At 48.5% G+C, this 15,856-nt stretch overlaps 2 protein-coding genes across 2 annotated transcripts; one reads left to right on the top strand and one right to left on the bottom strand.

Moving 5' to 3' along the window:
• Positions 1-1,177: 1,177 nt before the first annotated feature.
• On the top strand, positions 1,178-6,189 carry LOC125341193 (zinc finger protein 689). Its single transcript, XM_048333283.1, has 3 exons — positions 1,178-1,906; positions 2,107-2,220; positions 4,100-6,189. Exons 1-3 carry the CDS (start codon positions 1,702-1,704, stop codon positions 5,275-5,277), a joined length of 1,497 nt encoding a protein of 498 aa, XP_048189240.1. The 5' UTR covers positions 1,178-1,701; the 3' UTR covers positions 5,278-6,189.
• A 4,598-nt stretch (positions 6,190-10,787) lies between these two features.
• Positions 10,788-13,203, bottom strand: LOC125341194 (lysophospholipid acyltransferase 2-like). The gene is given in 3 exon segments (XM_048333284.1): positions 10,788-11,999; positions 12,001-12,446; positions 12,448-13,203. Coding segments are annotated over 3 exon segments (1,221 nt in total). The 5' UTR covers positions 13,081-13,203; the 3' UTR covers positions 10,788-11,857.
• Between the last annotated feature and the right edge of the window lie 2,653 nt (positions 13,204-15,856).

The following is a 15,856-nucleotide window of genomic DNA, read 5'->3' as shown; positions in this document are numbered from 1 at the left end:
CAGTCCTGGGCCTTGGACTCAGGGCCTGAGCACTGTCCCTGGCTTCTTCCCGCTCAAGGCTAGCACTCTGCCACTTGAGCCACAGTGCCACTTTTTTTTTTTTTTTTTGTCTTTTCTTTTTTGGTACTGGGGATCGAACCCAGGATGTTGAACTTGCTAGGAAAGCGCTTTGCCCCTGAGCTACATCCCAGCTCTGTACATCACTTTTTATAATAATGAATTGTTTCCAAATTAATTTGTCAACGTGATGTGCAGAGGGATTATAGTTTCATACATAAGGCAATAAGTACATTTCTTATCCAACTTGCTACCCTCCCTCATTTTTCTCCCACCTTTCCCCCTCCCCACTTCCCTCCCCCACTCCTCCGAGTTGTACAGTTGGTTTATAGCATATTGTCTTTTTGTCTCTCCATTTTGATGTTCCCTTTTCTTTCCCTAGTTCCAAACCTATATAAAATACCCAGGGTACCAAAACCAGTTAAAGAACATTTTAAAAAGAACTTAAAAGATGCCTGGCTCCTGCCTGTAATCCTAGCTACTCAGGAGGCTGAGATCGCAGTTCAAAGCCAGCCCAGGCAGGAGAGTCCATGAGACTCTTAGCTCCAATAAACTCCAAAATGCCGGAGTGGAGCTGTGGCCCTAGTGATGGAGCTCCTGCCTTGAGTAAAATTGCTCAGGGACAGCGCCACGGCCCCGAGTTCAAGCCCCAGGATTGGCACCAAAAATAAAACAAACAAAAAAAGGACTTAAAAGTCCCTGTAAGCGGGGTTGAGGATATGGCCTAGTTGCCTCGTATACTTGAAGCCCTGGGTTCGATTCCCCAGCACCACATATATAGAAAATGGCCAGAAGTGGCGCTGTGGCTAAAGTGGTAGAGTGCTAGCCTTGAGCAAAGAGAAGCCAGGGACAGTGCTCAGGCCCTGAGTTCAAGGCCCAGGACTGGCCAAAAAAAAAAAAAAAAAAAAGGTCCCTGGAAGGTGTGTGGGGAGGGGAGAGGAGGTTCACTCCTTCGATTTTCCCTCGCCGGCCGCATAGATTCAATCTTTCTTGGGTTCACTTAGGGAACCAGTGGCCGAGTGTAGTCGGTTTGGCACTCGCACAGAGTTGGGGCCTTTCGCACTAAAAACTCCAGCTACCAATCTGCAAGGGAGCTATGGAAAACAGCGGGGAGTCGGGATCTCGCCGCAGTCTCCCGACACCGAGGGTCCGGCTTCCGGCCCTGACGCGTCCGCTGGCTTCGTTCAAACCGGCCGCTGTGGCCACCAGCCAATCAGAACGCTCGATGCTCAGCCTTTGCCCAATAGATGACTGCAATGGAGAGGGCGGGGGGACAGCGGGCGTCAGAACGCCAGCAGCGCCATTTCACTTTGGGGCAAAGAGGTTAGGAAGCCGGCATGGCGCTCTGGTCAATAAAATCGATAGCTGGAAGCAGCCGGTGTTCCAGGCAAAGGCGGTGCAGTAGCAGCGCCGCCATTTTCCCTGAAGGCATCTTCCGGTGCCTTTCCCCCAAGTTCGGCCAAGTTTCCTGAATAACAACGACAGGTTTCCGTTAGCCCCGCGGGCGGGCGGCTCCGACTCCCTCCGGGCTTCTCCCGCCACGTTCAGCCCCAGTCCGGCCGAGGCTCCCGAAACTCGGGGTCCTCCGCGCCCGAGGGCCGAGGCCGGGACGGGGCTGGCCGTGGGGCCAGCTTCTCGGATCCGATGGCCCCGCCGTCGGCTCCGCTCCCCGCGCGGGGGCCAGGAGAGACCGGGCCTAGTCGGAGAAGGGGAAGGAGGCCGAGGGCCTTGAAGTTCGCGGACGTGGCCGTGTACTTCTCCCCCGAGGAGTGGGGGTGTCTGCGGCCCACGCAGAGGGCCCTGTACCGGGACGTGATGCGCGAGACTTACGGCCTCCTGGGCGCGCTCGGTGAGGCCCGGCCCAATCCGCTTCCGCGGGCCCGCGGGGACGAGGAGCCGGAGGGCGGGGGGTGGAGGGGGGCCGGGACGGCCAGGCCGCGGTCTGGTGGTTAGGGGAGGGGCAGGGGCTCGGCAGGTGCACTTGTCTGTGGGTGTCGTCTACCCAGGGTGATCTCGAGGCCCGCCCTCTGACTAGTTCTCCTTCCCCAGGGTGTGCAGGTCCCAAGCCATCCCTCATCTCCTGGTTGGAGCGAAATACCGAGAATTGGGAACCGGCTGCTCTAGATCCACAGGAGTACCGGAAAGGGGTAACAGTCCAGAGAAGTGAGTGGAAAACAAAAGAAAAGCCCCTGGAGAGCCTGCAGCTCTCCGTGAACGATCTAACTCAGGCCAGAGTTCGGTCTGGCCAGGGCCACCCTGCCCATTTCAGATATTGTTCCTGGCGGTGTAGGGTCGATCCACGTGCAGATTCCCACGTCAGTCTGCAAAACTAACCACCTGCAATACTCCACTGTATAAATGAACTAGTGAAGAGATAGCTTCCTCTCCTGTCTCCTTCCCCAAACCCCTGTTCTAGCCTCTTTTGAATTTGTGTCCTGGTTGAGAGACCCTAAATTTCTGTTTCTGGTCTTGGGTTGAAGGGTGCTCGGAGGCATCAGTCTTCTTTTGCTATTATGGCAGCAGCACCTTAATAGAATCAAGCAAGGCTTCCATCACAGAAGCAGATGCGACTGTGGGCTGTACTTTCTCTGCCAGGTTTTCTAATGTCAGGGATATCTCAAAGGTTCAGATCTAATAATTTTACACAATACGATATATATTACTACCTAAGTACACAAATAACATGCAATTTGTATATATTACACTACATATTTATTGTGCCATACTAAGGATTGAATTCAGGGCTTTCTGCTTCCAATTGGCTTTTTCACTTAGCTGGTGCTCCACTACTTGAATTATGCCTCCAGTTCCAACTTTCTGCTGGTTAACTGGAGAATAAGAGCACCAAGGATTCATCTGTTTGGGCTGGCTTCCAACAGTGAACCTCAGATTTCAACCTCCCGAGTAGCTAGGATTATAAGTGTGAGCCACTGGCACCTGTCCCATTTCAGGCTTTCTAACACTGGCATGGCACTTCATTTTACAGGTAGGATACACACACTGTGTACTAAGGCACTGGGGAGGCTGAAGCAGGAGGATCCAGCCTGGGACTACATAGTGCAACTCAAGTCTTAAAGACAAAAAGAAAAAAAGAGATCAGGCCTCTAATCCTAGCTACCTGGGAGGCAGAAGCAGGATCATCTTGGTCTGAGGCTGGTGGGAAAAAGTATGAAACCCCATTAAAAACAAACTAAAGCAAAAGAAGACTGCAGGTCTAGTTCAACTGACAGAACACTTAAGGGTAAGGCCCTGAGTCCAAACTCCAGCACTGTAAAAATAAAGTTGGAGTGAAGTTGGAGCTCAGTAGTAGAGCATGTAGAGCATTTGTCTAATGTGGTAAATTGTTTTTTTTTGTGTGTGTGTGTTTTTTTTTTTTTTTGCCAGTCCTGGGGCTTGAACTCAGGGCCTGAGCACTGTCTCTGGCTTCTTTTTGCTTAAGGCCAGCACTCTACCACTTGAGCTACGTTTTTCCTACGTCTGGTTTTTCCTATATATGTGGTGCTGGGGAATCGAACCCAGGGCTTCATGTTTGCAAGGCAAGCACTCTACCACTGGGCATATTCCCAGCTCTAATGTAAATTTTTTACAACTCCAAAATAAGTACATGTGCTGACATAAAAAGACCTTTAGTGTATAAGCAGAAATAATGAAAGTGCAGTAAAATATGTATAAAGTGTATACATGCTATCTTCCATGTAAGAAGATGTAGGAACAGTGTATTTGTGTTGCATCAAAAAAACAGAAGAAAGTAAGCATGGTTTCTACGGGGTAAATGGGGAGGATGGTGGAATTATGATTTCCTTCTGTTCCTGTTCCTATGTCTTCATAAACACTGAGCTACATCCACACAAAGAATGTTGTTTATCTCCTCTGAGCTGGCTCAGTACCCTCCTCATTTCCATAATAGTGTCTCACACTTAGCTGTTTCTGGCAGTAACATTTGAAGACAGGTTGAGTGTGTGGGTTTTCTAGCCTGTAACATTGTAATATGCAGTAGAAGTCAGGTATTTGTTAAAACTAACTTTTCTTTATGTCCCTATAGAAACCAGAAGGAAGAATGGGGAGAAGGAAGCATTCCCTCCTAAGGAGGCACCCCGGAAGGGGAAACGAGGGCGGAGGCCCAGCAAACCTCGACTGATCCCCAGGCAGACTTCTGGGGGCCCCATTTGTCCTGACTGTGGCTGCACTTTCCCGGATAACCACGCCCTGGAGAGCCACAAGTGTGCCCAGAACTTGAAGAAGCCGTACCCTTGCCCCGATTGTGGGCGCCGCTTTTCCTACCCATCCCTGCTGGTCAGTCACCGGCGGGCTCACTCTGGTGAATGCCCCTACGTTTGTGACCAGTGTGGCAAACGTTTCTCCCAGCGGAAAAACCTCTCCCAACACCAGGTCATCCATACCGGGGAGAAACCCTACCACTGCCCTGACTGTGGCCGCTGCTTCCGCAGGAGCCGCTCCCTGGCCAACCACCGGACCACGCACACGGGCGAGAAGCCGCACCCGTGCCCCAGCTGCGGCCGCCGCTTTGCCTACCCGTCCCTTTTAGCCATCCACCAGCGCACGCACACGGGTGAGAAGCCCTACACCTGCGCGGAGTGCAGCCGCCGCTTCCGCCAGCGCACGGCCCTGGTCATCCACCAGCGCATCCACACGGGCGAGAAGCCCTACCCGTGCCCGGACTGCGAGCGCCGCTTCTCCTCGTCCTCGCGCCTGGTCAGCCACCGGCGCGTGCACTCGGGCGAGCGGCCCTACGCCTGCGAGCACTGCCAGGCGCGCTTCTCGCAGCGCAGCACGCTGCTGCAGCACCAGCTCCTGCACACCGGGGAGAAGCCCTACCCCTGCCCGGACTGCGGCCGCGCCTTCCGCCGCAGCGGCTCCCTGGCCATCCACCGCAGCACGCACACAGAGGAGAAGCTGCACGCCTGCGAGGACTGCGGCCGCCGCTTCGCCTACCCCTCGCTGCTGTCCAGCCACCGGCGCGTGCACTCGGGCGAGCGGCCCTACGCCTGCGACCTGTGCGCCAAGCGCTTCGCCCAGTGGAGCCACCTGGCCCAGCACCAGCTGCTGCACACCGGGGAGAAGCCTTTCCCCTGCCTCCAGTGCGGGCGGTGCTTCCGCCAGAGGTGGTCTCTGGCCGTTCACAAGTGTAGCCCCAAGGTTCCAAACCGGAGTCCCAAATCTGCCGTGGGGGGCCCCAGCCAGAAAGGCAGCGCCCTTTAGGATGGAAAGGATCGGCTCGCTCACTTCATTTTCACAGAGGAGTACAGGGAAAGGCAGGCAGAACTCTAGGCCATACTGGACAGAGTCGGAACTAAAACCCAGGTCTCCTGGCCCACACATCTGAACTGTAGTCTATTCCACCCCACCGGCTGCCTTACCAAACCTACAACAGTCCCACTAGGAGATGGGACATTATTGGGTTCATGGGTTCATTTCTGAAGTAATTTGCGTGACTGGTCCTGGGTTAAAAGTCTCCCCCCCCCCATCTATTTTAGGGCTGCTTTTCTAGTTTGCATACAGTTACTATCTGACCCCTTGCATGCAGTCAGGAGTGGAACCTGCCCCTACTGTCTCCATACTAAACTGAAAAACTTGGTCTAGCCCACTTTCTATAATACTCCTGCCAAGTGATCTATTGCTTGCTTGTACGTACACCTTCTTTTAACAGGGAGCTCACTACCTCACAAGGCAGGTCATTTCACTGTGGGATAGTGCTGATCTTTAGAAGGTCAAGTACCATGTTCTGCTCTGTACACCTGGCCTATCTGATGTTTAATACTTCCATCTACATGGCAGCTCTTAAAATAATCACAACTACTTTGCTCCTAGGTTTCCAGGTTAAATTGCAATAATTCAGTCTTTTTCTTTTGGGGAATGGAGTTGTACTGGGTTACCTTGGATGGTCTCTTAACTCCTGAACTCAATCTATCCTCCTGCCTCAGCCTCCTGGATAGCTGGGACTGCAGGCTTGTGTCACTATGCTACGTTAATCACTCTGTAAAGATGGTTTCAAACTGGGTGCTGGTGGCTCATGCCTGTAATCCTAGCTACTCAGGAGGCTGAGATCTGAGGATTATGGTTTGAAGCCAGACTGGAAAGGAAAGCCTTTAAGACTCTTTATCTCCAACTAACCACCAGTAAAACCGGAAATAGAGCTGTGGCTCAAGTAGAGCACTAGCCTTGAGTACAAAAGCTCAGGGACAGTGTCCAGGTTCTGAGTTCAAGCCTCAGGACTGACTGGTTTGGTACACACACACACACACACACACACACACACACACACACAGATGGTTTCAGTTCCATGCTTCATTTGCCTCTGAATAGGCCTTGTTTTTTAATGTTGCTTTAATATCATATAAAAGTAGAAAGACAGCACACCCTGTGTACTATGTACCTCCTTGGTCTGCACTGGCTTTAGCAGCTCCAGGCTGCACTGGTTTGGGGACAACTGCACTGGACCAGGGGGACTCACAGACATCTAATGGCCCTGACTTTTAAAATGTGATAAAGCTAAATCTTCTCTACCTTGTTTGTGGAAAACTGGCTCATGTTGGGTACGAGACATAAGCACAGGAAACTCTGGGAGAAGTTTGGTGTTCTGGAAAAGTAGGGGACCTGTGGTCTAGAGGTAATAATGGGATTGCCTTACTACATCTGGTGAACTTGGATGAATTCCAGGTAGCTAGTGGCTGGAAAATTCTTGACAAATGGGTCTTAGTCTTTCCTGATACTTATCAAGTGAGAATGAGAACAGAACCTCCCATGAGGCCTCAGTCAGCATTTTATTTTCCTCCATAAAGTGAGGTCATTCAGGAAGGGTAGAGAGATAGGGTCTCCCTCCCCTCCCTCCTTGACCTCCAGCAATCTCATTCTGTGATATGCCTCCTCAACAAAGCTTTATGATTCAATGTGAACAAAGCCTACCCCTTTATCTTGGGCAGCTGCACCAACCTGGAATTCCCACCAGCTGGAATGGTTCATCCTTCTACTCTCATTTGCTTCTGCTGCAGCAATCCTGCTCTCCGCCTCAGAGAGGGAGACCAGCTAGAGAACATGGCCTTTTGTAATGGCCTCTGTTCAGGTGTTCAGCAGGTTGCCATTGGAACTGTTTTGTTTCGACTTGGATGATAGCTGCTTTCCCTGAAGGGGTAATCCACATTGGGTGTCATTAAAATGTCTGATGAATGAATTCGGTTTCCTGTGTAAAGTACTACTTATAAAATGTAAATCTAGTTTCCTTGACTGAGATTCCAGCCCTTCAGATTAGGGAAACGCCCTGTCCTAACATAGACCTACTGGGATGTAAACCAATACCTTTTGAATTAGCCTTCTGTGTTGGAATTTACCAGATACCACCAGACTAGTCCACAGAACTCCTTATGTAGGAATTTTGTAACTTCCTCTGGGCATGGACTGTACTTCACAACACCTGGTAACCAATTTCTATCCTGTGGTCTGTGGAGAACAAAGATGAGATTCATTTCCTAGGCTCCCTATGTCACCCAGTCAGGGCCCGTCCCAGACACAACCCACATCCAGTTATCAGTGAAAGCGCAACATCCTTTCAGCAAAATCTTTCTGTTTAAGATAGTTTAAATTTATTTTCCTCTTCTTGCAAGCAAAAGGACCCATACACAGCTTTAGGGTTTTTTGCTTGTTTTGTTTTGTGCCAGCCTGGGCCTTGGACTCAGGGCCTGAGCACTGTCCCTGGCTTCTTTTTGCTCAAGGTTAGCACTCTACTGCTTGAGCCACAGCGCCACTTCTGGATGTTTTCTATATATGTGGTGCTGGAGAACCAAACCCAGGGCTTCATGTATGGGAGGCAAGCACTCTTGCCACTAGGCCATATTCCTAGCCCCTTGCTTATCTAGGTTTATCTCCCATCAGTCATCATATCATTCTGTTAAAGGGCCACTGTTCTTTTCCTGATCTCCAGCCTTAGTTCCTCCAGTATTATTTTTTGCCAGTCCTGGGACTTGAATACAGGGCCTGAGCACTGTCCCTGAGTTTCTTTTGGCTCAAGGCCACAAACTAGGCCACATTCCTAGTCCCCCAGTATTTCTTAGGTCTCCAAGATATCCTTAACAGTGAGTACTTCCTAGTTCACTAAGACCACAAGTACTGCAAGAACAAAAAAGGGGGGGGGGGGCTGGGGATATAGCCTAGTGGCAAGAGTGCCTGCCTCGGATACACGAGGCCCTAGGTTCGATTCCCCAGCACCACATATACAGAAAACGGCCAGAAGCGGCGCTGTGGCTCAAGTGGCGGAGTGCTAGCCTTGAGCGGGAAGAAGCCAGGGACAGTGCTCACGCCCTGAGTCCAAGGCCCAGGACTGGCCAAAAAAAAAAAAAAAGGGGGGGGGGCTTGGAATATGGCTTAGCCATATAGTGCTTGCTAGCATGCATGAAGCCCTGGGTTCGATTTCTCAGCACCACAGATAAGGCCGGAAGTGGCACTGTGGCTCAAGTGGTAGAATGCTAGCCTTGACCAACAGGAAATCATGGACAGTGCTCAAGCCCTCAGTGCAAGCCCCAGGACTGGCAAAAATAAATAAAAAAAGGTAGAGGGCTCACCAGTATTTGCCTAGCATGTGTATAAACCTAGCATGTGTATAAAGCCCTGGAACCATCTTCAAAAAATTAAAAGACAAGTAGCGGCTGGGAATATGGTCTAGTGGCAAGAGTGCTTGCCTCCTACACATGAAGCTCTCGGTTCGATTCCCCAGCGCCACATATATGGAAAATGGCCAGAAGGGGCGCTGTGGCTCAAGTGGCAGAGTGCTAGCCTTGAGCAAAAAGAAGCCAGGGACAGTGCTCAGGCCCTGAGTCCAAGGTCCAGGACTGACAAAAAAAAAAAAAAAAAAAAAAAGACAAGTAGCAAATATTTCCATCTCCACATTTGTACAAACTGTAATTCTGTAGATTATATCAAAGGAATTAACATGTCAAACTAAGAATTTGCATTATTCTACTTGCTCTGTGTGTGTGTGTGTGTGTGTGTGTGTGTGTGTGTATGTGTGCTGATAGTAGGGCTTGAACTTAGGGTCTCTCTCTTCATTAGCTTTTTTATTCAAGGTTGGTGCTCTACCACCTGAACCACACACCTTTTGCTGGTTATCCAAAGGTAAGAGCCTCACGAACTTTTCCTGCCAGGGCGGGCTTCAAATTGTGATTTTCAGATCTCAGTCTCCCAAGCAGGATTACAGGCATGAGCCACCTGCGCCTGGCTTAGGAGTTACCATTTAACATCATTTATGCATCTAGTGAGTGCCTCTTGATCAGTCACCCCTTCCCAATGACCGATTTCAGAGCAGAATACAATGTCTGAATAAAAACATAGACACTTCCATTACACAAATATTTTAATCAATGAAATGTGAGTTGCACATATGTGTTATGTATGTGTATATTATATACATATATGTGTGTGTATGTGTGTATATATATATATTATATACCCATCCCAAGGATCACTGGAAGTCAGGTGACAGTGCCCTATTCAATTTACTCACTAGGAAGGCCTAGCCACCTGGGACTGTAAGAAGTCTCATGGAAGAAGGGAGCCGAGTGAATCCGTCAGCCTTTATCCCAGTCTGCAAAGCCCTGGCATCCCCTCCGCTCCCGCCGCTCCCTGGCCAGTTGCACCTACATCCTCAGCCTTTTAAACCGACCGCTCAGAACGGCCAATCACAGCGCTCCTTCTTCCGAGGCTCTGTCCAATTAACGCCCGTCATCTCGCCGTCGGTTGAATTGTGGGAGCCAACCTCCCTTCTGAGTCTCCCCTAGGAAACCTAAGGGCAGGGGGCAAGGCGAGGGATGTTGACGCCAGAGAGGTGCCATGTTGGTTAAGGGCAAGACTTTGAGGGGGCGGGGCTGCAGAAGCCCTTCCCGGTACCGGGATGGGATGCCGGTGGCCTAGGGCCCTCCGAGCGCTGGGTGAAGGCCAGGTTCTCCAGTAATCTGTGTGAAGATTTGTGTTCCCAGACGCCAGGGGTTTGGCAGTGGGTCACCGAGGAAGCAGACTCGAATCCTCCCTTCCCCTTGGGTCTTCAGAGCTAAGCTCGATGTTTTCCCCCTTTGAAGGACTTTCAGGCCCCAAATCTGCCTTTATCTCGAGTGGAAGTAGAGGTGGGAAATCTGGACTCCATACACCTAGGATCCAGAAGGTGAGAGCCAGTAGCTGTCAACGGGCAGGGAAAGGGAGCAGGTACATTATTGCAAACCCAGTTCTCATCCTGCCCCCAACCAAAAGCCTCTCTCCACCTGAACTAGATTCTTACCTCACTGCAAAACGGCCCAAGAGAAAAACTATGTTGAACCAGTCACTCATACTGGACAACCCTAGTTTAATGCAAACTAAACTTCCAGTGTCCTGGAAAGTCAAGGAATTGAGGTATGATAAAATGAAGTGGCAGGGCTGGGAATGTGGCCTACTGGTAGAGTGCTTGATTAGCATGCATGAAGCCCTGGGTTCAATTCCTCAGCACCACATACACAGAAAAAGCCAGAAGTGGCGCTGTGGCTCAAGTGGTAGAATGCTAGCCTTGAGCAAAAAGAAGTCAGGGACAGTGCTCAGGTCCTAAGTTCAAGCCCCAGGACTGACACCGCCCCCCCGCAAAAAAAAAAAAATAAAGTGACAGAGAACAATTCATCAGACCTTTTTTTATTATTATTAACAAAACAATTTTAATGTAAAAGTAAAGAGTTTGGAAACTGTATTATTCTAAAAGAAAAAAAAGTCATTCGGGCTCATTGACTAAATTTTCATTTCCCTAAAACTTTCCCAAATAGGAAACTAAAGTGATAAGGAGAAGAAATTGATTAGGCAGATAGTAACACTAGAGATTCCTTCAAACCTTCAAGTCATCTACCACTGTTACTCTCATAATCTCCTCTAATTCTACGTAAGTTATGCCTGATAAACTTCATCTATAAATCCCATGTGTTATCAGGTTACTCGGCTTTTATGTCTCATATAGAATTCTGATACAGGAGGGTCGTGACGCCTTTGCCTCTAGGCCACAACAATGTTTCCTCACTAGAACCTTCTGGCCTCATCTCTCTTCCTTATTTTTAAGAAAATAAGCTTAAAATATCACACTGCCAACCTTTAATTATGTTGAAGAAATTCCTCTTGGAAGGGCACTCTGACACAAGGTAATTAAGCTGTCCAGCAAAACAAGCTGCCTATAATTTGGCATCCATTATTATTATGTATTATAGTCACTTAAGATACTTTAAGAAAACCCTTCAAATACTGAGATGTTTATTGCATTTTTAAAGTATCCACTATCTTCAATATTTGTTTAAAATTCCTCCTAGATTCCTTTACAGCACACAACATCAAAACTGAGATAATCTTTTCACAATATTACACTTGAAAATACCATGTAGGAACAATTATTTTAGGAAATAGAAGGTTTAAGGCAAGACATTCATTTGGAAAAGTTAATCTCTCCAACATCCATACTGACACGATTCTTTTCCACCTCTTCAGTGCCTTGGGATATGCAGCATACATTCAGCAACAGGGCACACATATGACCTTAAGGACATATGCTGAGGTCGGAGTGCCCCACTGAAATATGGAAATATTTTTATATAAGGCGTGGCCCAGAGGGACCCGGCATGGGTGGGGTTATTTCATTCCATATCCAATCTGGTATACAGGAACCTCCCTATCTATCACAGTCCCATTTCCCCCAGGTAACCTCTTTTCAAACAAATACAACCCCCCTGGAAAGGTGCTAAGGTTGGTTTCTGTCCACATTGGGAAAATGGTCCCCAGGGCGCATTCCCTGTCACTGCTTCAGGGACGGAGGTCTAGAGGCTATGTCTTCATTACAAATGTTGTTTGTTGTGGAAAAACTGTTCTGTCCCAAAGAATTTTCTCTTTCATCAAATTTTTTGGATCGTGAGAGCTGAGCTTTTTCATGTGCATTCTCTCCTCTGAGTTTTTTTCACTGGAAACAACAATAATACCAGGATGCCACAAATGTGAAGGCAGTAACACCAGGAGCTGTAAAACATAAATGATGGTTTTATAGAAAGAGGGACAAATGGCACAACTGTGTAACTTATTGCTCTTTGTGTTACTACCCACATTATGACATCATAAAATAATTTAAGTTGTGGTGGTTCGATGAAATAATGTCTGAAGTTATTTCTCATAGCTTGCGCTGATAATGTCATTAACACCCCTGTTAGAAAAGTGAGATAGTATCCTGGATATATCCCATGCCAAATAGCAGAGAGAATGAATGTCGGGATGGTTGGACTGAGGGATGCCCTTTCATAACACACCCTTTTAAGCCAAAGAGCTGTCTGGACATTCCAATTATCAAGAAACATCTTGAAACTTGTTGACATCTCTATTTGCTGAATTCTCAAAATTGAAAACTAGAACCCAACGAGCCTCTCCATTTCTGTCATAGCCTCTGAAACCAAAACCTGCAGCATTATTAATGGCATCAGCTAAAGTCCATGCGAAATAGTACTTAGGTCTGGTAGCCAAAAGAGAGACATATAGATAGGTAACTTTGGTTGGCCATGAAGCTGTGGCTTGAAAATGCTCATCAATGTTGTACTCCACGGGTAACAAGTTGGAGTTGGTCAAGTGAAATAATAAAGAAAGTCCACAGACTATGAGCTTCTGAACAACTGCCGGATTTGGAGAGGGCTCTGTTCTTTCATGCTGCACCTCTTCTTTTCCATTTTCACCTGATTGTGGCATGTGGAATGGCTTGCCTTCAATGAAAGTAATGTAGTCTTTGTAAGCGCACAGTGGGCCTGCCAGGATGCCCATGAAGTTGCAGGTGTAACTTATATACTCCAGAAGGCTGGGCATGCGCCTTGCAGCTAAACCCCTCTGTGATGGAGTCAGTTCTTCATCTTTTCGAACCATTCCATCATGAACTTCATAAGCCAAACTAGTGATCTTCTGGGTAATAATCATCATGGGGCCTGAAAAGTCAGCAGAATATTGTCCATAATCAAAGATGTAGACTCTAGTAATTTGGCACATGGTGAGATATCCCAAAGCAAACACAAAACAGCATCTGGTCGATGGGCAGCTGCACAGCGTTGCTGAGGGGCTGCAGCAGGGTGGAGCCCGTGGTGCTGGCCATGGCCAGGCCTCGGAACTGCGCCCGCCTGCTCACTCGCCCGCCCACCGCTCACGCTGTGCCAGGTGACGCAGAGGATGGGGATGCAGCGGCGCGCCCGCCCCTGGGTCCTCATCAGACCTTCTAAATAAATTTTTCTTGTCCATTCCTAGGGCTTGAACTCAGGGCCTGCACACTGGCCTCTACGTCACCTACTCCTCCCTGCTGCTCATGTCCACTCTGTTCATGCTGACCACTGGTCCTTCCCTTGCAGCCAGTGTGGCCAAAACTGCAAGCACATGCACTGAAGGCATATTAGTGTGTTCATGGCTCTGGTGGGGAGTGCCTGAGAGCCACAGGCTGCCCCAGCGTTTCCAGAACACTCCCCAGTTATATTCCAGGAGTGTGGGTGACAGAGCTTACCCAAGTTGATCGGTTTTCTCTGGAAAGGAAAAGTCAGGATTATAAATTAGGGAGATGAGGCAGTAAACATTTCAGGAAAAAGTTCTGTTCAGGAAGCATGGAGGAAGCAGGGCTTAGTTCAACTGCTCTGATAATGGTAAAGCCATATATAATCAGACTAATTGTATTCGTAAACTGCTAAGAGTACTAAAACTCAGGACTAAAACCTGGTTTTATATTTTTAAAAACTGAGTCTGTATTTGGCTTTCACTCACAAAGCTCCTTATTTTAAGGTTAACTGGCTTTTCTCTCTGGAGAACATATCCCTTTGAGGACTCTGTTTTCTAGCCTCAGAAATTAGGTCACCTAGATGCCAGCCTAAGGACAAAGACCACACCCATCCTGGATTTCTCCCAATAGAGGACTCATTGTGAGCCCATCCCACAGAAGTAGCTCACCCCAGGAGACTTGGGGGTGACTATAGGGATAATGGCCTCAGGTAGGAAACCCTTCTGCCCGCTGCTTACTCTGCACAGAATACACAGTAGTATTAAATGGACATGTCAGGACTGGTTTCTCTATTGTTTGAGAGAAAGGTTAGCACGTCTTCTTTTTCCCTCCTTGGTCTCTGGATTTTGCAACTGTTGAATAAAGATGAGTTCTTGGGCCAAAACAATACAATGCTAAGGAACTCCGCCCCCCCCCCCCCCCAAGTCCTGTGGCTTTAACTCAGGGCTTGAGCATGGTCCTTGAGTTCTTTTTGCTCAAGGCTAGCACTCTACCACTTGAGCCAGAGTACCACTTCCAGCCTTTTTCTCTTTATATGGTATCAAGGAATCAAACCCAGGGCTTCACGCATGCTAGGCAAGGACTATACCTAGGACTATACTAGGCCATGTTCCCAGCCCTTCCAGCCCTGGGGAGCTTTCTTTAAGAGTAAATTATTTGTGATTAGAGTTGACATCAAGGCATACAGTCTTTTTTTTTTTTTTTTTTTTTTGCCAGTCCTGAGCCTTGGACTCAGGGCCTGAGCATGGTCCCGTCCCTGGCTTCTTTTTGCTCAAGGCTAGCACTCTGCCACTTGAACCACAGCGCCACTTCTGGCCATTTTCTATATATGTGGTGCTGGGGAATTGAACCCAGAGCTTCATGTATATGAGGCAAGCACTCTTGCCACTAGGCCATATTCCCAGCACCTTTCTCTTCTCCCCCCCCCCCCCCGCCCCCTAAATACCATGACTTGAACTCCAGGCTTCAAGATCACTTAGCTTTCTTGCTCATAGCTGGTGAGCCACTTGAACCACACCCCCAGTCTGGCTTTTTTGCTGATTGGAGATGTTGTCTCAGAGTAGATGTGAAAATTATTAGATGTGAAAAGCCTGTGCCTGGCTTCAGGGCTTCAGTCTAATTTCTATTGCAATGCTTCACTGAGTCAATAATCGAAAGGGTGGCCTTCCTGATCTATTTAGATATTGGCACCCTACTTTTGAGGATACTTGGAGGAATAAAAACATACAGGTGGGACTAAGACTGGTGCTGACTCAAAACTGAACAAATAGCTGCCTCTCTGAACCCCTTAGTTCAAAGAAAGGGAATTGAGTGCTATTTTTATTTCACCACATATCCTTTCCTGAATTGGCAGACCTGAATTCCAAACCAACTTAGCCTCCACGTGCTGTGTGGCTGTCACCCTATGATTCAACATTACTGTTCCTTACAGTATTGTTCAAGATAAAATATGATAGGCATAGAGTCACCTAGTTTGTCTTTGTAGTTTGAAAACAGCTATGTTCTCAACATAGCTGTTCTTCAAACATTCAAGGGCTGAAATACAGTCCGGGGGGGATCGGTGGCTCAAGCCAATGCAATCCTAACTATATAGGAGGCTGAGGATCAAGGTTTGAAGTTAAGCCAAGGAAGGGAGGTTTGTGAGACTCTTATCTCCAATTAACCACCAACAAAAGCCAAAAATTGAGCTGTGGCTCAAGTGATAAAGCTGTAGCCTTGAGTGAAAAAGCAAAGGGAGAGTGCCCGACTCTTGAGTTCAAGCCCCAGTCTCGTGGTTTCGCTTTTCGCGGCTGCCAGTCCGTACCCTAGCTTTACCCTGGGCAGCTGCACCTGCTCCTGCAGGCTTGAGCTGGGACCCGATCCCAGACCCCGATGCCCGTCGGCAGGCGGGAGTCGGTGGAAGTCGCAGCTCCCAACTACCAGGCGCGAGGACCTCCTCGGGATTCAGCACGAAGAACCGGTTTCAAACGCAATCCCCGCCCCCGCTGTGGCCGGGAGCCAATCAGC

Source organism: Perognathus longimembris, chromosome 23 (genome assembly GCF_023159225.1).
Source record: "Perognathus longimembris pacificus isolate PPM17 chromosome 23, ASM2315922v1, whole genome shotgun sequence".
Classification (NCBI taxonomy): Eukaryota; Metazoa; Chordata; class Mammalia; order Rodentia; family Heteromyidae; genus Perognathus; species Perognathus longimembris.
This window is presented reverse-complemented; position numbering and strand designations above follow the sequence as displayed.